The following is a 22288-nucleotide window of genomic DNA, read 5'->3' as shown; positions in this document are numbered from 1 at the left end:
TTTCTTTGAAAAAAATTGTTTAAGATAATTACCTCTCGCTTCAGCTAATATATATAAAATTTCATATAAATTTCAATAAAAATTTTAAAATTTTAGTTAATTATTCAATTCAATTTAATTTTAATTTTAAATCCAAACCTTAATCCTATAAATTTCAATAAATGTTTTAAGATTTAATCGACCGTAGAGCATTTTTCTTTTTATGTTAATACATGAGTAAGGTGAGAAAATTATAAATGGAGAATTATAATTATTAAATAAAATTTTAAGTATTTATTAGGAAGTCTTTCATTTTTTAATATTTTGTTAATTAATGATCTGACAAGTTGTGATGTATTAACTGTACATATCATAATTTTTATAAATACTTTAATTAATTGTTTTAAATTATTTATTATATTAAATTATAATTATTTTAATTACTTTTTATAATTAATTATTTTTATAACATTGTCAATTATTATTTTCATAAATAATAATATCATACTTGGATAATTTTAAAGGATAAAAAAATCATATATAAAGGTATGATTATATTTGTGAAAGCAATAGTCTTTTTTTTTTTTCTTTTGAAAAGTAATGCAATAATCTTCCTGGTTCTCTGTATCTCCATTGGAGGCTTTGGCTCCAGCCAAAGGATTGTAGCTTCAGTGCGTTTTGGCCTCTTTTACTGCATTGGATTACTGCAGTGAGAGTGAGGAAAAAATTTGGCCTCAACGTGCTACGGACGAAAACATTGAGTTCGATTTAGAGGCGTTTATAGGCCTAATCAGATTAAGTTCGGATCAGATTTAAACATGATATTAATATACTTTATGATTAACTAAGTCTGGCTCAGTTTGAAATATGGGCTTAAAATTTTATCTAAACTCGTCCATATTTGCAAATCACTAGCACAAACTCATTTTAAGCTCACTCATATTATTTTTATTTTTAGAAAATATATTTATATTATATTATTTTAACATTTAGTAATTTTATAATTTTTATTTATTAAAATTTTTATATAATCATCTTAATATTATTTAATATTTATATTAGAGTAGTATTATATATTTAGTATAGGTTTATTTTTAATGTGTTCTAAATTACATAATATATAAAAATATTATAATATAAACTATTATAAACTTAAAAACAAGTTGGGTTTGAGCCTTAAATTTTTAAGCTCAAGTTCGAATCATATATTAAACAGGCTTAAATTATTTGGCTAAGTCTATTTTTCAGATCTTAATATTTTTATCGAAACCCTTTTAAATTTTAAATGAATTCGAGCAAATAACTCATGAACAGTTCTAATTAGGCTCAGTAAATTCAAGTTTAATTTCAAGCTCAAATTTTATATTTGAGGTTTAGAGTATTTATTAAGATTAAAGGTAGTAATTTGTTATTATAAATATTATAAACTTATTATAAATATATAATATAAAAAAGAAAAAAAAAAGTTGGTAGGTTGGTGAGTTATTAGAATTGCAAAGTGAACTCTTGTACGAAGAGGTCTTGGGTTCAGCCGTTCAGCACAATGAAAATAATATCAATCTTGTGCTCACGATGCTCACCCGACGCATCCTGGTCCATTTGAGTGGTGATAGTTCGTAACAGTTGGGGGTCAAAGACAAAGTAGCCCATCCACCAAAGACCTCTCATAGAAACAACTCAATCTTGCCTCATTGCTAGAGATGGATTCCGAAATAGTTCCGATCACAGCCTCCATTTCCTGGATTCGGAGGGTTTTCTTTTCCTTTTCTAGTGTTTCCATGTGGCAACTTCCAAGCTCTTTCTGCATCTCCTCGATTTCTTGAAGAATTTTCCTCTTGTCTTCCTCTAGGGCTGAACATTGCTTCACTAGTTGCAGTGCCTCAATAATTTGATCCAGTCTCTTGCGGAGCCAACTAACTCGCAACTTCAACGATTCCAAATCTGAAACACTTGCAAGCATGGAGCGGAGCTCAGGTTCTGTTAAATCTTCCAATTTCGCCGCTTGTAGTTTCTGGATGATCCCACAGGCGATCTCCAGGAGAGACGAACGGCACTGCGTTGAGTTCAATGAGCAGTCGGTAACAATGTCCCCGTGTTTCAACAGAACCGCTTTAAGGATTGGTGCTAGCTCCGCTTTTACCGTATATTCTCTCACTGTCATTGGATCAGGACCCACGGTGAGAAACGTAATGGCATTATGGTTTGGAGAGTCACTGTTTGTGGTATTGGAACCTTTGCTTTTACATCCTTTCTCCTGCTTTGTATTGTTACCGCCTTCTCCTTCTTCAGGTTTTGAAGTCGCCTCCGATGCCTGATGGGTTCAAATATAGAACAATTGTTACAAAGCGCAAAAGCAATGAAACTACTAATCAACCACTAACTTAATGTAGCTTTAGACTCGAACCCAAATATGATTATATTTTTTAAATTATAAAGTCTGGTTATGCCTGTGAAATTGAAAATATATGGTATAATTGTAGTTTTAATCTTTCAAACATGTGGAAATTTGAGATTTAATATCTCTATTTTAATTTGACAAATTTGGTTATTTACTTTTATTAGGTTGGTAGTAGATTCAAATTGATATCATTGTTAATTTTTGCCTTTAAAGTGATGATTTAAATTTTCACTTAGACGGATACAATTAAGGACGCTATCAATTTAGATCTATTAATAATATTATTAGATTAGATGTCCAAATTATGTCAAATTAAAGAGATTTAATCCCAAATTTCAGTACGGTAGAAGGACTAACACCAAAATTAAACCAAATAAACATTAGCAATCTATGCAGATTAAAACATGCATAGGACAACTACAAAATTCAGAACAAAAAAGGAACAGTAACTGCTATTATTTTGAGCTTGAATTTCCATGAAATTTCCTTATTCTAATCCCAAAAATGCCAATTTCCAATAGCCAATAGGATGCTTGAAACCTGACATTGAAAATGTCTTTTTTCCCAACGCTAAAGTCATTTTAAAATGCAGACAGGGCCGAGAAAAGGCAGACACTGCAAAATAAAATAAGGGGAGGGACCAGTTTGGGTGGTGGCAGTGAACTGGTGATGTCTCTTTATGCATTCAGAGATGCTGCTTTATTTGACACTAATACATGGGCTCACCTACTTTCATGTGTAAGCCCTTACATCAAACGATGATGTAATGACAACTATGATTCAATGCTTTACTTTCTTGTTTTTCTTGCATTGCCCCTACTCCTCTTTTTCTGGCAGCTTAATACATCAACATGAATTGGTTGGAGATTAAGTTACCTTGCTTTCCAGGAGCTCAATAAGGCCCTCCAGACAAGTTTTGGGATCTTTGGACTTCATTAGTTCACCTGCAATTTCGGCTGGGGAAACATTGATCTCTCCTATAATCTTTTCTATACGAGAGAAGAGATTGTGGTTCAAAATGCCGAGATAGTTGACCGCGAGTTGCTTGAAGGTAGAGGCGGTGCTGTAAGACAAGCATATGTGCTTGTCCATGCGACCGGCTCGCAACAGCGCAGGATCGATTTTATCCTTGTAGTTGGTGGTGAAAACAATGATCCTCTCGTCTCCGCAGCACGACAATAGGCCGTCGATGGCGTTCAGAAGTCCAGAAAGTGTCACCTGATGACATGACAATAACACAAGTTAACAGCCTTCATATGGTCATATTCAAGATTCAAGTTGATGAATTACCTGGACATGCGGATAACTCGCGGTTGGGTCCCCTGCATCTCTGTTCTGTAATTTGACTGTACAATCAATATCTTCGATCACAAGAATGGAACGATTCGACACATGAAGCAACAAGTACTCAAGAGAGGAGTCCGAGTTGACTGCTGATAAGTTCAAGTTGTAAATATCAAAGTTGAGATGATTTGCCATGGCTGCAATCAAACTTGATTTGCCTGTTCCAGGGGGACCATATAGCAAGTAACCACGCTTCCACACTTTCCCAATTTTCTTATAGTACTCCTTACCATTAATAAAGCTGTCAAGATCCTCCATAATAGTCTTTTTGAGGTCACCATCCAAGGCTAATGTATCAAATGTCATAGGATGGTCTAGATTGACAGCACTTGAGCTCCACCTTTCACGCCTCACAGTGTGAAACTTCACCATCCGATTCCGGTCTTTCAGTTTCTTGGCCGTGTTGATGATGTGAGGAATATACTTGCTCTTTACCATCTCAACATGATTCTTCTGAAAACTAAGCTCGTACCACCTCGATTCAGATGTGTGTTGATTATTAGTATTCGTGTTGACATCAGCGTTGTACTTCCACTTCAAGGGAACATCATGAAATATATCCACGATCTCTGAGTGTCTATCGAGGCCGAACGTGAACTTCCTTACTTTCTCGCTCTTGCCTACGGTGAGCCGCTTCGGGAAACCTTCGGCAGCTGAAGCAGACAGCACATGGCTGCCAAGGTATTCCATGGTAGCCTGGAAAATATGGTTGCTTGATCCATCATGTGATTCTTCGATAACCAAGGTGAATTCCGATGAGAAACGGCGGATGAAACTCCACAAATAGTCTCTTATTTCCTTGGGGATGAAGTCATTGAATGTGCTGCGGATAATAGTGAAACTAGCCAAAATTGACAGTGTCGATGCCATAGCAACTTTTTAGCCTCTTGATTTCCTCTCATTGGTAGCAACTCTTTCTTTTAATCCATTTTATAGTGAAGTAAAACCAGAAAAGGGCTCTTATTTTTAATTCAACCACTGCTTTTCTGGTTTATGACAGAGAAATTTCCTTGTCAAATTTGAACGCTTAAAAATTGAAAGAAAAGGACATAAAGATCCTACATTTCCCATGTATTTGAAACTCTATCCACGCAATAATACATAGGGTGTAAGCCTCACCCACACAAGAGCCACGCTTCGAACTCGTAAACTAAGAAGCTATGTGATCGAGGTTCAATTATTGCTCATAAGAATAAAGTACATTTCATGATCAATCATTTAATTTTTTAGATAACATTCACCACAAAAAAAGTTAATCATTGTTGGGGGCCACAGATAGCATGATTTTGGCAAAAAAAAATAATGGAGGTAGCTGTTAAAGTCAGTGGACTGCAATGTATTGGAAACTCATGCTTGGAAAATTAATGGACAAATAATAGACCAGCTGCCTTTTCCATGTAATTTCTGTGTTACAGTGTCTCTATTTTCAGTTGAAAGCTCAAGTCTTCTCCTTCGGGGATGAATGAAAGGATGTTACTTAAAACACATGGATACTCTCAAATTGTACATCAATATATAATTAATAATATCGACTTGACTCCCAGTGTAGCAATTAAACAATGAATATGAACCTGTTTGTTTTTGGAATTAAATAATATGGTTTCAAAAATAAATTAAAAGATGCCATTATCATGCCTATAAGACACCAAATAAACAACAAAACCTAGCATTATTAGAAAAGACATGAAAAGAGGCAAACTTTTATTCAGAGCATTTAAAAAACACAAACTGTCTACTTATGTATAAATTAAGTGTAAACTATCTATTTAGTGACTTAAATTTTAGGGAACTTTTATTTTTGTCATAAAATATGAAATTCTTGCAATTTTATTTTCTAACTTTTAAGGCACTTTCATTTTAGTAACTAAAAAGTTGAATTTTAATTACGGTTAACTATATTTTCCATATCATGTTTACACTTCATTTATTTCACCCAAAACAAAATCTTTTTTAAAGTATTGATTAGAGTGAAAATTAAAGGATTAAAGTGGAAAAAGATAGAAACTAAATTATACTTGTTTATCCTCTGTCAAAAGTTCTAATTTTTTTTTCAATATTAAAATTTCAATTTTCAAACATCAAAAGCAATTTTTTATCTCTTAATAGTGTTTGTTACTATAATATTAAAATTAATTTAATTAATTAATCTAATCCTTCTAAAATTTTAAATTTTATTTTATGTTTCTAAATTAAAATCAATTAAAATTAATCATCTTTAATAATTGTCTACAAAACTCAAAGTTGTTTTAAGATATAATCTTAACTCTTCCATACTAAGTAAGAGCAAAAAATCCTTGCAAATAATTAATTTAATTAATTTTATTTTCCATGTCGGACAAAATTCATAAATTTTTCATCGCTTATTTACCCAAATGAAGAACAAGCAATTAATATAATTAATTATAGATATTTTTCTTTGCTTTTAGCTTAATAAGAAATATTTGAGATTATATAATAAAAAATTAAGTTTCATAAAAATTATTAAATATGAGTTATTTAAGTTGATTTTGTTAAGGGTAATTTGAAAATATAAAATTAAAATTAAAATTTAGAAGAAGATTAAATTAAGCAATTTCAATATTATAGTAACAAATTAGTTGACATTATCTATGGATAAAAGCTTTCAACAATTTATTTAACTTATTTCAACATTTTGAAATTTCAAATTTAAAATTTTAATATTAAAAGAATTTATTTCACCCAATCAGTATTTAAAAAAAAAGATATTTTTAAGAAACATCAAACTCCTTGAAGATCAAATATCTTATTTATGAGAACCTTGATCACGTTAAAAGTCTTAATACAATTCTTGCTTGGCTTGATTTTTACATGGTATGTCTTCAATAATGAGCTTCTAAAAATCCTCAAAGATAAATAATTAAAAACTCAAACAATTTTGGTCAAAATGTCAACTAAATAAAGAAAATTACAACAATGCTTTCAAAATTAAATCGAAGATTAAACTAGCCAAACCAAACCATCAAATCCCAATTCAATCGTCCAACCAAGCATTGAAAGAATTAAAAACCACAACCTTCATTGTATTTGAAGATTGAAGAAGCTAAAAAGCTTGAAAATTGAAGGAGTTTAGCAGCCAGCTTTGTACAAACACCCAATGTCTATAAAATTTAAAAAATACCAATTTCTTTCATGATATTTGGTTAGGGGAATGGAATAACACTTCCCTTATTCATTGAATGGTAAATTATTTAATTTTTTCGGTTGAAAGAACTATTTATTCAATGGAACAATTATTATTTTCTTATTCCTCGTCCTCCTGTAATAATATTATCAAAAATGACAATAACAAAATAAAATATTTTAATACAATTTAATATAAAAATAAAAAATATTTTAATATATATTTAAATATTATTCTTTTGATAGAAAATATTATTCTTTAATATTAAATTAATGTGAAAATACATTAAAATATTAAAAGGTATTTTAGTCATTCGAGTTTTTTTTTTGCTATTACATATTTATTCCTCCTAATTAAATGTACGAATACTATTATAATACCCGTTTTATTCTATCTATTTAAATCACTGTTATACTTATTTAATTTCATTACGGTCCTATTCGAATATTTCATTTCCACAAAATGACTATTCAATTACAGTTTTATTTCGTTCCTATTAATCAAACATGTTTTTAGGGTTTTAACAAACTAAAACAATGGGTTGTTCTTGGTTTCTCAACGCTTTTAGAACCAGTAAGCATTCATTACAATTTAGATTGAAGCCTCAACTTTCTTTAAAAATGGGTACTAAAAATAAATGAAGACATTGGAAAGAAAAAACATCCTTGTAGAGAGAGTCAAACAAAAAAAAAACTCTACAAAAATAAAAAGCCTTGCCAACCTGCCTTTATCTCTTCAAAGTCCATCAATTTTGTATCCCTTATATTTCACTTTTCTTTCTATTTTTCTCTCTATATACCATCATATTCTTTTTTTTTATCACTCTTCTCTCAATCTTTCTCTCGAAATACCATTATTTTCTTTTCTTCTTTCAACTATTCTTTATTAGTGTTTTTTAATGGCATAATTGCATAAAATACCCTCAATGTTTAGGGATTTTTGGCTTTGCGTCATTGGCCTTTTTTTTATTGACACCATCAACATTATGATTTTTTCAGAAATCAACCCAATTTTGATAGTAAATGTGAGTTGACCATCAGTTAAGCACCGATCAATGAAGTAAGCCTATGTTACGTCATAGATGACGTCATTTTTTTCATTTTTTTTTCCATTTTCTTTCTTCTTCTCCCTTCCTCTCTTCCCAAGCTCACTCCCATACCCAGATTCATTCCCTTAAGCATAAAAACCCCAAATTGCCCGCATAAAGTCTCTTTCTCTCCACTCTCACCATCCCCTCGTTCCCTCTTGATATTCCGGGCCTCGCTCACATCCGAGACCCAATACGAATCCCCACCATTGCCGAATGGTTCCCCACTCGAGTCTGTCTCGATCGCCATTTAAAAATCTGAGCACATATCATAGGTCAAAGGCCCTCGTAATAACCCTTGGTTTAGCTAAATCGTAATAAAGGTTTGAACCACAAATCTAATGTTGGAAAATTATTTTAATATTATTTTTAATATTTACAGCATATAATTTGATATGCGTGAGAATTTTGTGAGTTAATTTTATCGTTTAATTGCTCAATTTGAGAAAAAGGACTAAATCAAGTAAAATGCAAAAGTTGCATTCTACTTGTTAAAGGTGTCAAATAGCTTTGGCTTTTAAATATGATGGCCTTAAATGGTAATTAAACCATTTGAAACATTATTGGACTTATATGGACATATGATTAGGTGTTTTTAAATGTTTTATTAAAGGTTATTTAGGTAATTTGATTATTAATATGATAATAAATAAAACAAACAAACTTTAATTGCTTTCATCTTCTTCAATTGCCGAATTCAAGAGGAAAGAATACCATTTTAGGGTTTGAAGGGTTCAATCATTGCTTAGCTCAATTGTAAGTTCATTTTTGTTCCATTTTTTATGATTTCTATGTTTTTGTAATCGTTGCAGCTCAATCTAGCTAGCCCGTACCTTAGATTTTGAAACTGTAATAGATTTTGAGAGTTGCCATTGTTGAATTCATGTGTTCTTTGATGTTTAATGTTGAAATATGAATTTTTGATGATAGATTTTTATGTTTTGTAAAGTGATTTTTGATGAAAATGCATAATAGGGATTAAATTGTGAAATGTGCAAATTGAGTGGTTAAAATATGAAATAAATGGAATTTTTGGGCTGCCAGGGACCTATGAATAATTCAGCCAAGCTTGGATTTAGTGAAATTATGTGAATTTTGTGTATTTGTGAATTAGGGACTAAATTGATTAAATGTGAAAGTTTAAGGGCTAATGTGCAAATAGGCCTAAATGTATGTCGTGGACTAAATTGAATGAATGGTTGATTTAATAAGTTAATTTTGAATATATTTAGATCAAAACAAGAGGAATCCAGAATTAGATTGGGGGAAAAGCAAGGTTATCGAGTAGTCGATCCGATTTGTCGATTCCGAATATGAGGTAAGTTCGTATGTGGTAATTCATTATAAAAGTACGTTAAAAGCTTTGATATTGCATAAACTGTGATTATGAGATTATGGATAATGTTCGAATTGTGAAAACGACTCTACGAATGCACTCGATGATAAAAACGAAAAATGTGAAAGCTCGGTTGAACTTTATGAATAGATTTGGATACTAGTTTCATGTTATTATATGATAAGTTAAGTTGGCTTCAGGCCATGCATATCGGATGATTTGGCTTCAGGCCATGATAATTGTTCTTCGGATAAGTTTCCTTGATTTGGCTACGGGCGATGGTATAGGTACTTATTATATAAGACTATTAAGTATCCAATTTCTATTCCGAATGGTTCAATGAGTAAATGAATGATGAAGTTGAGAATGAGGTTAGTATGAGACGATACAGGTATGTACAAAACATATTTGAGTATTAAATAGAGAAAGTTAAATGAGATCATATTTAATCATGTTTTAAGACATGAGAAAGGTTTGTAGTTAATGAGAAATTGGTTGATTTAAATTTATTCGATGAATTAAGTTATTTACATATGAGCTTACTAAGCTATGAAGCTTACTTCCTGTTATTTTTCTATGTTTTATAGTGAATCAAGGCTAGTTCAGATCTGAAAGTCATTGGAAACATCATTGCACTGTCAGACATCTATTTGGTACCTTTGAGTTGTGTATATATGGTATATGGCATGTATAAGCTAGATGTGGTATTTTGGTTGTGATTATAGCCATGAAAGTTGGCTTGTAAATGATGTTAATATTGATGTATGTTTGGCCAATAGAAATGGCTTACTTTGGTATGTTTGGTATGAATAAGGTTAATTGTTTTGTGGGGTATAAATGCTTAAGAAATGTTTTGATGAAGTATGATTTTAGAAGTTGAGTTGAGTATTTGATTAGGTAAATGGCATTGAATTGCGTATTGAAATTGGTTGAAATGGATATTGTATGAATTGTGTATTTGGTTTATATATTTGGCTGCCTAATTGTATGATGAAATGGTACCATTTTGGATGTTTAGGTGAGCATGAGTTGGGGTGGCAAATTGGCCTTACAAATGGCCTATTTTTGTCCACACAGATAGAGACATAGGTGTGTGTCTCGGTCGTGTGCGACACACAGTCATGTTATACGGCTGTGTGTCCCCTAATGTTGTTATTAAAATAAAGTCAGTATGCCCCACACGGTCTCATACACGGGCGTATGACTGACCATATAGTACAAGTCAATATACCCCCTAATTGGCACACGGCCTAGCACACGTACGTATGACATGGCCGTGTTGCATAAGTCAATATACCCTCCAGTTTTCACATGGTCTGGCACACGGGCATGTCCTCAGTCGTGTGATACAAGTCAGTATGTATGCCCTGTTTCTATACGGCCTAAGACACGAGTGTGTCTGGAGTTGTGTAAGAAGTTGTGTAAGGGACACAGCCTATTCACACGAGCGTGTGACCCCTGTATGGTTCAAATTTTACTAAGTTTCCAAAATTTTTGTATGATATCGGTTTAGTCCCGAACCACTTCTAAAGCATGTTTAAGGCCTCGTAGGCCCTTATAAGGGACAATGTAATTGTGTTGAATGATTTATAAGAATGAATTCTTTATGGTTGATAAATGTATGTTATACCCTGTGTATTAATCGGTAATACCTCGTAACTCTACTCCGACGACGATACGGGTTAAAGGCGTTACACCCCCACAGAACAAAACTTTCGAGTCCTGCCTCGATCGAAGCTTTGACCTGAACGGACCTAGACCCACGACAGCGATGTTTTCTAGAAAACAGCCTGAAACTACTTTTCTGAGGATTGGCACATACAGGGTTGTTGTTATCATCGTCGATAAGGGTTAGCTTGGAGAGATCAATAGAAAAAGAAGTGGTACAACCAGAGAGGCAAGGACACTTAGGATGGAAGCTATTGGTGGAAGAAGCTTAGGAGGACTAAGTTGGGGATCGGAGGAGTCTAGGGCTTGCTGGAGGTGAAAAGCTTTTCACGAATGAAGCTGGAAGGCGCAAGCATCCACTGAGTGGCAGAAGTCTAGATCCTTATACGACATTGAATGGAAAAATCTTCAATGGAACGATTAGGATTTGAAACTAAACAAAAGGTTTGGAGATCCATGTTTAGCAAATCTAATTTCCAACACTTTGTTTTTAATTTAAAAAATAAAAAAGGTTTTTTGAAAGATATTTTTAAAATTAAACAGTAGAAATAAGAACTGAGAGTAAATCTTGTTTGGGGTTTAAATAAGCGAGAGAGGACTATTCTATTGGGTCAAGTTTGATCATTCCAAAGCACTTCTAGCCACCGATCAAGCTATAGGGGAAGAGAGAAAGGGAGAAGAAGAAACAAGATGGATAAAAATGAAAATAAAAATGGATGGCATCATTTATAATGTCACATAGGCTTACTTCATTAACCGACGCTTGACTGATGGTCAGCTCACGTTTACATTAAAATTAGGTTGATTTCTGAAAAAATCATAACGTTCAGGGTGTCAATAAAAAAGGTCAATAGCACGAAACCAAAAACCCCTAAACTGTAACAGCCCATTTTTAGTCAAATTAGAACAGTGGTTTCAGGACCACAAATTTGAAGTCAAAATATTTATTTTTATTATTATTTTAATGTCTACAGCATGAAATAATGTTTGTGTGAAAACTTCATTAAGAAATTTTATCATTTGATTAGTCAATTTCATAAAAATGACTAAATCGCGTAAAGTGTAAAAATAGAGTTCTATTAGCTAAAGGTATTTAATAGCTACGAAACCTTAAAGTAAAAGTCCTTATGTGGTAAATAAACCATTTTTAGTGTTAATGAAAATAGATGGACATGCATAAATGAATTTTAATAGTTTATATTAAAGGTTAATATTGTAATTTAGTTATTAAAGTAAATTAAATAAAACAAAAATCATAATTTTAGCTCATCTTTCTCATTCTAGCCGAAATTAAGAAAAAAAAACAACCATAGATGCTATTTAGGTTTCGAAAATTGCATGAGTAAATTGGTGAATGATTTTAACTCGATTTTTTATTATTTCTATGTTTTTGAGATCATTACAACTAGGTCTAGCTAGCCCAGTGACTATTTTGCAAAACTATTAAAGATTTTGAATGATGCCACTGATGAATACATATGTGTTTTGATTTTTAATGATAGATTATGAATGTTGGTTGTGAATTATATAAGTTCTGTTAAGTGATTTTTGGTAAAAATGAAAATTAAGGATTAAATTGTGAAATGTGAAAATTTAGAGGTTGAAATGTGAAATAAATGACAAGTATGGCTGCTAGGGGTATAATAGTAATTCGGCTAGCATGGGTTGTGGCTAAATTGCAGGAATTTATGTTTTTATGAAATAAGGACTAAATTGTAAAAGATGTGAAACATTAGAGGCAATTGTGTTAAAATACCTTAAAGTGAATTTTGGACTAAATTGAATAGAGAGATGATTGAATAATTTAAATTTGATTATATTTAGATTAAGAAAGGCGAAATACGAACTTAGATCGGGTAAAGAACAAAGTTACGAAATAGTTGACTCGTTTCGCCATTTTAGCATCCGAGATTATAATTATGTTTTAAATGCTTTGATATTGCATAAAATGTGAATACGAGACTACAGATACATTCGACAATGATTTGACGACGATTTTGCATTTGAAGTCTCGGTTGAACCTTAGGAATAGATTTGGATACTAGTGACATGTTATTAGGGATTATTGTGATTATGTGATCCGAGTGCTGGTCCTGTACGTCCTTACCAGTGGCTGAGTATACAGGCATGTGTTGTGGATACTTGAAAGCTTATGTGAGCAGGCCCGTTGATAGCTCTAGTGTAAGCAGTATATGAGATACATTGAGTTGGCTTCGGGCCATGATATTGGCACTTAGTGTGCTAGATGCTCGAGTATCTGATAGTATTCCGAATAGTTCAATGGATAAATGAAAGACGTGGTTGAGTATAAGATTGATACGAGATGGTATAGGTATGTACATGAACCGTAAAAACTTAAATCGAAGAAGTTGTGAAGATCATAGATACGATTATGATTAAAAATGTGAAAGGTTTAATTAAACGAATTATATGTTGATATGTTCAAATTGATGATTTGTATATTCCTGCTAAGATTGAATTTATTTCATACGAGCTTACTAAGCTATATAGCTTACTTCATTTAAATTTTCTATGTTTTATAGTTATTTTAAAGCTAGCTCGGATTTGGGGATCGTCGGAGACATCATCACACTATCCTAATATTACTTTGGTACTTTTGAACTTATGTTTTGGTTATGTGGCATGTATAGGTATTCTGAGTCATTGTGGTTATGAGTTGATAATGATTTTGGCCATTTGAATTGGCTTGTAAATGTTTATATTTGGTTGTAAATATATAGCCATGAGATTTGGCTTAAATAGGTTATTTTGGATGTATATGTATATATGTGAAAATGGCCTATGATGTGGTCCATAATTGCTTGTAAATGGTTTGTGGTAATTTAGCATTTATGGTAGCTAATGGCTAGAAATGGCTATTGTATATTTTTGAATTTAGGTAAGGTAAAATGTTTGGTTGAAATAATGCATATAAGTGTTTGAGATTAATGTGTAGAGAATGGAAGTATTGAATGTGCATGAATTATTTTTATTTGGTTGAATTGAAATGCCTTTTGATGCTATGCATTTGTGCCAAATGATGTGGTGTAGGTACATGCAAGTTTGGGTGGCAAAATGACTTGGTAAATAGCCTATTTTTGTCCACACGGGCAGAGATACAGGTATGTGTCTCAGTCGTTTGTGAGACACGGTTATGTTACACGGCCGTGTATCCCCTTGTGTTGAAATTAAAATCAAGTCAGTATGCTCCACACGGCCTCACACACAGGCATGTGACTTAGCCATGTGGCATAAGTTAGTATACCTTATAGGTTTGGCACTGCCTAACACACGGTCTGGCACTCGAGCGGGTATGACTATTTTTAGGGCACACGGGCTAGCCACACGGGCGTATGTGTTGGCCGTGTGACCCAAGTCAGAGAGTTACACAGGGTCGAACACGGGCTGGGACATGGCTATGTGCTCCCATTTTGAATGTCCATACGGCTTGTGATATGAGCGTATCTTTGGCCGTGTGAGGGACACGATCGGGCCACAAGGCGTGTGTCCCCTGTTTTTGAGAAAATTTTCTAGAGTTTAAAAAGTTTCCAAAATTATCGGTTTAGTCCCGAACCACTCTCAATGTATGTTTAGGTCCTCGTATATTTGTAAGAAGGACAAAATGATTGTTTGTGATTGAAATGTATAAAATTTAATTGATTGTATGTGAAATGCATGTTTTAATGTGTGTTAAGTCTGGTAATACTCTGTAACCCTATTTTGGTGTTAAATACGGGTGAGGGGTGTTACATTTATTGGTATCAGAGCTATGGTTTAGTCGATCTTAGACTAACGTAACATGTGTGAGAGTCTAGTTATACATGCCATATATAACATGTGATAGTGTAATGACTCCTGACAATTTAAAATGTGTTTTCATATAGTAAATAGATCCCGATCGAGTTGTAGCTGACGATGTTGAGAGTAATGTTCTAGCTCCCGCTTAAGGGACAGCGCCTTCTGAATCTAGAAATATATCGAGTAGTCACGGAGGAGGGGCTAATGAGACCTTTTTCCAAATGATGAACGAATGGTTCACGCAATATGTTCGGACAAATCTGGCTACTCAACAACCTCCAACCCCACCTAATCCCCAATCAGTTCCTGTAGCTCCTCAAGTTGTGGAACTTCAACGACTGACTAATATTCTAGTTGATAAGATCTAAAAAAACGGGGCTGAAGAGTTCAGAGCTATAGTTGATGATGATCCAGAGAGAGCTGAATTTTGGCTAGAAAACACTATTCGAGTATTTAATGAACTGTCATGTACTCTAGCCAAGTGTTTAAAATGTGCCATATCGTTATTGAGAGACACTGCGTACCAATGGTGGAATACTTTAGTATCAGTGATACCGAAAGAAAAAGTAACCTGGGAATTCTTTCAGACTAAGTTTCGAAAGAAATATATAAGTCAAAGATTTCTTGATCAAAAGCATAAAGAGTTTCTAGAATTGAAACAGAAACAGGGCTGAATCACTTTGACTGAGTACGAACGAAAATTTTTACGGTTGAGCAAGTATGCTCGAGAGTATGTTTCCACTGAAGAAATCATATGCAAATATTTCGTTGATGGGTTGAATGAGGATATTAAAGTTCTAGTTAAAATTCTTGAATTGAAAGAATTTGTTGTCCTGGTTAATAGAGCTTGCAAAGCTGAGGAACTTAGCAAAGAAAAGAGAAAAGCAAATTCAGAGGCTAGAGATTCGAAAAAAAGGTCGATTAATAAGCCATATCAATTTTCGTCAAAGAAATTTAGAGATCCGTTCACTCGTCAAAATGTTTCATTTAGGCATTCAAGTAGAGATTGTAGAAAACAATTTTCAAGTCCTAATGCTCAAGCTACATCGGTATTGAATGTTGGCAGTATGAGAAACTATAAACCTGAATGTCAACAATGTGGAAGACGTCATCCTAGTGAATGTAGAATGAATAACCAGGCTTGTTTCAAATATGGTTCACAAGATCATTTCATACGTAATTACCCGGAGTTAGTAGAGAAAGATAATATCCAAAATGCAAGACCGAGTAACATAGCCTCTAGACGGAGGCCACTAAGAAATGTGAGAAATACGAGTGATAATCGCAGTACTACGAGAGATTCTACAGTAAGATCTGAGGTCAAAGCACTTGCTAGAACTTACGCTATTCGCGCTCGTGAAGAGGCGTCGTCACCCGATATTATCACTGGTACATTTTCTCTTTACGACACTAATGTTATTGTATTGATTGATCCTAGATCAACTCATTCGCATGTTTGTGAGAATTTAATGTCTAGTAAGAAATTACCTATTGAATATACTGAATTTGTGATTAAAGTATCGAAACCCTTAAGCAAGTATGTTCTAGTTGATAAAGTTTGAAAGAATTATTCTTTAATAACTCGGAGTTACTATTTTCCTATGGATTTGATGCTTTTTCCATTTGATGAGTTCAATGTAATTCTGGGTATGGATTAGTTGACTTTGCATGATGCCATTGTAAATTGTAGATGAAAGATCATTGAATTGAAATCTCAGAACAGTGAAATTATTCGAATTGAATCAGATGAATCGAATGAATTACCTGCTGTGATTTCATCTATGTCAGCTCAGAGATGTGTGAGAAAAGGGTGCGAAGCGTATCTTGCTTATGTTTTAGATACAAAGGTATCTGAATCGAAGATTGAATCAGTGCCGGTAGTCTGTGAGTTTTTGGATGTGTTTCCAGAAGAATTACCGGGGTTACCACTGATAAAAGAGGTTGAATTTGCTATTGAGTTAGTACCGGGAACTACACCGATATCGATAGCTCCGTACAGAATGGCTCCGACAGAATCGAAAGAGTTGAAGTCTCAGTTGCAAGAGTTAACAGATAGAGGTTTTGCACAACCTAGTTTTTCGCCCTGGGGTGCACTAGTATTGTTCGTAAAAAAGAAAGACGGGTCAATGAGAATGTGTATTGACTATCGACAACTCAACAAGGTTACAATAAAGAACAAGTATCCGTTGCCAAGAATAGATGATTTGTTTGATCAGTCGAAAGGGGAAACAGTGTTTTCGAAGATTGATTTGAGATCTGGCTATTATCAGTTGCAATTTAAAGACTCAGATGTGCCAAAAACTACATTTAGAACGAGGTACGGACATTATGAATTTCTTGTTCTGCCTTTTAGATTGACTAATTCTCCTGCAATCTTTATGGATTTGATGAACCAGATTTTTAGACCTTATTTAAACAGATTCGTTGTTGTGTTCATTGACGACATTCTGATCTATTTACGAAATGAGTATGAGCACACCGAACATTTGAGAATTGTGCTACAAACTTTGAGAGAGAAGCAATTGTTTGCTAAATTCAGTAAATGTGAGTTTTGGCTCCAAAAAATTGGATCCTTAGGACACATTGTTTCAACGGAAGGTAAACGAGTTGATCTGAGCAAAATTTCAACAGTTGTTGATTGAAAACTATCGAGAAATGTATCCAAAGTCAAAAGTTTTCTGGGACTAGCTAGCTATTATGGATGTTTTGTAAAAGGATCCTCAATGATTATTACACCAATGACTAGATTGCTACAGAAAGATATGAAGTTTGTGTAGTCCGAAAAATGTCAACAGAGTTTTGATTAGTTGAAAGCATTGCTAACTGATGCACCAGTGTTGGTTCAACCTGATTTGGGTAAAGAGTTTGTGATTTATAGCAACACGTCATTGAATGGTCTGGGTTACGTTTTGATGCAAGAAGGAAAAGTCTTAGCTTATGCCTCTAGACAGATGAAACCGCATAAAAAGAATTATCTGACGTATGATTTAGAATTGGCTACTATTGCGTTCGAATTGAAAATTTGGCGCCATCATTTGTACAGTGAAAAATGTCACATCTTTACTGATCATAAGAGCTTGATATACATAATGACTCAAAAAGATCTTAATTTTCTACAACGGAAATGGCTCGAGCTACTGAAAAATTACGAGTTAGTAATTCATTACCATCTAAAGAATGCAAATGTAGTCGCAAATGCTTTGAGTAGAAAATCTCTATTTACTTTATGAGCAATTAATACTAGACTGATTTTTTCTGATAATGGTTCGATTCTAGCAGAATTGAAAGCTAAATCGGTTTTTCTTCAACAAATTTGTGAAGCTCAAAAGTGTGATACCGAGTTACAAGCTAAAAGAGTGCAATGTGAGTCGAATAGTGATTCAGACTATCAGATCGAAGCTAATGATTGTTTAATGTTCCAAGATATAATTTGTGTACCAAAGAATTTTGAGCTCATTCAGAAAATTTTGCACGAAGCACATAGTAGTTGCCTATTTGTTCACCTGAGGAGTACCGCAATGTACAATGATTTGAAACAATTATATTGGTGGTCAGGTATGAAATAAGACATTTCTGAGTTTGTACCGAATTTTTTGATTTGTCAACAAGTCAAAGCTGAACATCAAGTGCCTTCAGGATTACTACATCCTGTAATGATACCAGAACGGAAATGGGATAGAGTTACGATGGATTTCGTATCAGGATTACCCCTATCTCTGAATAAGAAAGATGTTATTTGGGTTGTCGTAAATCGACTAACAAAGTCTGCATATTTCATTCCGGTACGTACTGATTATTCACTTGATAAATTAGCTAAATTGTACATATCTGAGATTGTTAGATTGCACGGGTTCTAGTTTTGATTATTTCGGATGGAGATCAGAGGTTTACATCGACTTTTGGAAGAAACTACAAGAAGCTCTTGGTACGAGGTTGAATTTTAGTATTTGAGATTAATGTGTATAAAGAATGGGAGTATTGCATGCATATAAGTGTTTGAGATTAATGTGTATAGAGAATGAGAGCATTGAATGTGCATGAATTATGTTTGATTTAGTTGAATTGAAATACCTTTTGATGCTAAATATTTGTTCCAAATGATGTGGTGTAGGTACATGCAAGTTTGGGTGGCAAAATGACTTGGTAAATAGCCTATTTTTGTCCACATGGGTAAAAACATGGGCGTGTGTCTCAGCCATGTGTGACACACGGTTATGTTATACGGTTGTGTGTCCCCTGGTGTTAAAATTAAAATCAAGTCAGTATGCTCCACATGGCTTCACACACGAGTGTGTAACTTGGCCGTGTGGCATAAGTTAGTATACCCTACAGGTTTTGTGACAACCCGAATTAGGGCCTAATCGGAATAGTGGTTTTGTGACCACAAATCCGAGATAGAAATAATTGTTTTATAATTATTTGGGGGTTTATGATATGATTGCATGATTGTGTGAAAATTTCGTGATGAAATTCTATGCCTAAAGTGCTTAAATTGAAAGTAGGGACTAAATCGAATAAGTTGCAAAATTTGCATCCCAGAAGTTTTTAGTATGAAATTGTTTTGGAATATTAATTAGGAGGTCTTAAATAGCAATTTGACCAATTTTAAGTTCATGGACAAAATTAGGACATGGAAGGAATTTTTGAAAGTTTAGTAAGGAGGGGCATTTTGGTCATTTGGATATTAAATGAAATAAAATGGGAAAAATAACACAAAATTGATCATCATCCTCCTTAGTTGCTGCCGAATTCTCCCTCTCTCCATAGCTAGGGTTTCTTCAATTTTCAAGCTCCATAATCAAGAAAGACGCGGAATTGATCTCGAACGGGGGAAGGAAAAAGTTTTGGACTAAATTGCAAAATTTCCACATTTTGCACCAAGGTAAGTTTGTATGTAAATATTACAATAATTTCATGTACATTCTTATATTTCAGCCTATTATATAAACATACTAGCTGATGTTAAAATGTAAATCGACTATTGGAAGAATGGAAATAAATATAGAGAGAGAGATCCCGGTTGAACAATCGGAGAGATCGAATGAAATAGAGGGAGCGTAGCTAGGTCACATGTATGATGCTGAGTGCACATCATGTGTACAAGAAAGCTACGAGACACCCTGTAGTAGCTAGGTCACATGTGTGATACGAGATGTATCCCATGTAGACAAGAGAGCTACGTGAAAGATAAATGTAGCTAGGTCGCATGCGTGATTCCAAGTGAAGGACACCATGTAGACAAGAGAGCTACGTGAAAGATAAATGTAGCTAGGTCGCATGCGTGATTCCAAGTGAAGGACACCATGTAGACAAGATAGCTACTGAGACAAATCGGCTAGGTCGCATGAGTGGTACTAAGTGTTCACCATGTGTACAAGAGAGCCGAACTAAATGAAGTATGATGGTGGGGATGTGTGCTGAAACCATTAAATATCGAGGATTGATCCGAATTGTTCAACGGGATGGTTTTGTGGTGATATTGTGGTTTGGACCTACACTTTTGGTGAATGAAATGTGGTGAAAATGATTTGTGGTATAAACATATATAAGATAAAATGAGGTTAGCATAAAGAATGTGTGAAAGAGTGAAATTAGCATTAAAACTGTTTTTAGATGGTAGCAGTGATGTGATTTTGAAAAATCACCAAAAATAGGAGGAATATAATTAGAAGTTGAATGAGATGTGAAATTAAAGTTTAATGAGTCTACTTTCATGTAAAAGAAACAGAGCAAGCAAAGGAATTCTATATTTTGAGATATTTACAATTGTATGTGACTTGCTCAGGATGAATACGTGATCTCCTGTTCCAACTTTGAAAAATCATTAAAAATTGTACAAAGCAAATTAAGAAATATAGTTTACATGCCTAAATTCCTTGTTGAGACTAGTTTTAAATGAAACAGACTTCAGGGTTGTTTGAATTGTGTACTGAGAGAAATTCAATTTGTAGTGAACAGAGGTCAGATCAGTCGAGCTGTGTAACAGGGGAAACTTTAACTAATAAACTGTACTAATCGGCTGAACCAAAAATTATAGAAAAAAATTATCAAAAAGCTTTATGAGTCTAGATTCAGGGAAATTTTACGGATTTGAATTTCGAGTTTTGTAACTCGAGTTATGATTTATTTAGTGAATATGACGCAGCAGAGACAGCTTAATCAAAGTGGAATGAATAGTGAAGTTAAAGTAGATATACTTGAATTGTTGTGTAAACATGTTAGATTTTTTTTTAATTAGTATTTACATACTTACTTACTAAGCTATAAGCTTACTTTGTTTCTCTCTTTTGTCTTATAGTGTTCTTCGGCTTGCTCAGGAGTTAAGGATCGTGAAGATCTATCCGCACTATCATACTTTAGGGTATTTGAACTAAACGTTTTGAATTATGGCATGTATAGTAGGCTTAATTATTTTGTTACGTGTCATATTTGTCTAGGTTTAAAATATTAGTTACAGTACTCGACCAGCTAATTTGTACAAGCCATTAAAGTTGGCTAATATTGTTCAAGACATATATTATACGATGCACTATCAAATTGGATGACATATTTATATTTCGGTTATGTTTAATGGTATGTGTTATGTTCTGGTAATACCTTGTATCCAGTTCCGGCGACGGTAACAGGTAAGGGGTGTTACAGGTTTGGCACGACCTAATACATAGTCTGGCATACGGGCATGTATGGCCATTTTTAAGGCACACGAGCTAGCCATACGGGCGTGTGTGTTGGCCATGTGACCCAAGTTAAAGAGTTACACGGGGCCGGGCACGGGCTAGGACACGGCCATGTGCTCCCATTTCGAATGTCCATACGTCTTGTGACAAGGGCGTGTCTTTGGCCATCTAAGGGACACGGTCGAGTCATAAGGGCGTGTGTCCACTCGTATGTTCGTAATAGGGACAAAATGATTGTTTGTGATTGAAATGTATAAGATTTGATTAATTATATGTGAACTGTATGTTTATATGTGTGTTAAGTCTGATAATGTTCCGTAACCCTATTCCATCGTTGAATACGGGTGAGAGGTGTTACATAGACGTTGAGGGTATTTTATACAATTATGCCTTTTTCAATTTATCGAATTTAGATTTTGTTTTAGAGTAAACTATCAAAATAGTTATTTTTATTTACCTTAGGTTACATTTTATTTCCTTATATTTGAAATATTTTGTTTTAGTTACTTACGTTAACATGTTATAACATTTTAGTCATTGAATTGTTAATTGTCGTTAACAATGTAACAATAAGCTGATATGGCATATTAAATCATCATTTCAAACAAAAATTTTAGGTTAAATTATACAATTGGTCCCCATATTTTGTTCGTTTTGAGCAATTTAATTTTTTCTTTTATTTTGTTTTACTTTTTTTCTTTATTTTCCATTCTCATTTGTTTCTTCCTCTGTTTTCCTCATTTATCCATCACTTCAACATAGTTTTTCTATATTTCCAATTTGTTAAAACTTTTTTATGTTTATGAAAAAAGAAAAAGTGAAAGTTGAAACTAAAATAAAACTTGCTTCGCATATTATT

At 33.6% G+C, this 22288-nt stretch overlaps 1 protein-coding gene across 1 annotated transcript; it reads right to left on the bottom strand.

Moving 5' to 3' along the window:
* Window positions 1-1319: 1319 nt before the first annotated feature.
* LOC108471167 (AAA-ATPase At3g50940-like) lies at window positions 1320-4857 on the bottom strand. Its single transcript, XM_017772768.2, has 3 exons — window positions 3668-4857; window positions 3254-3595; window positions 1320-2290 (listed from the first exon to the last, which is right to left on the bottom strand). Exons 1-3 carry the CDS (start codon window positions 4589-4591, stop codon window positions 1610-1612), a joined length of 1947 nt encoding a protein of 648 aa, XP_017628257.1. The 5' UTR covers window positions 4592-4857; the 3' UTR covers window positions 1320-1609.
* Between the last annotated feature and the right edge of the window lie 17431 nt (window positions 4858-22288).

The sequence above is a fragment of the Gossypium arboreum genome, chromosome 11 (genome assembly GCF_025698485.1).
Source record: "Gossypium arboreum isolate Shixiya-1 chromosome 11, ASM2569848v2, whole genome shotgun sequence".
NCBI lineage: Eukaryota > Viridiplantae > Streptophyta > Magnoliopsida > Malvales > Malvaceae > Gossypium > Gossypium arboreum.
Note: the sequence above shows the minus strand (reverse complement) of the source record. Positions and strands in the feature narration are given on the sequence as shown.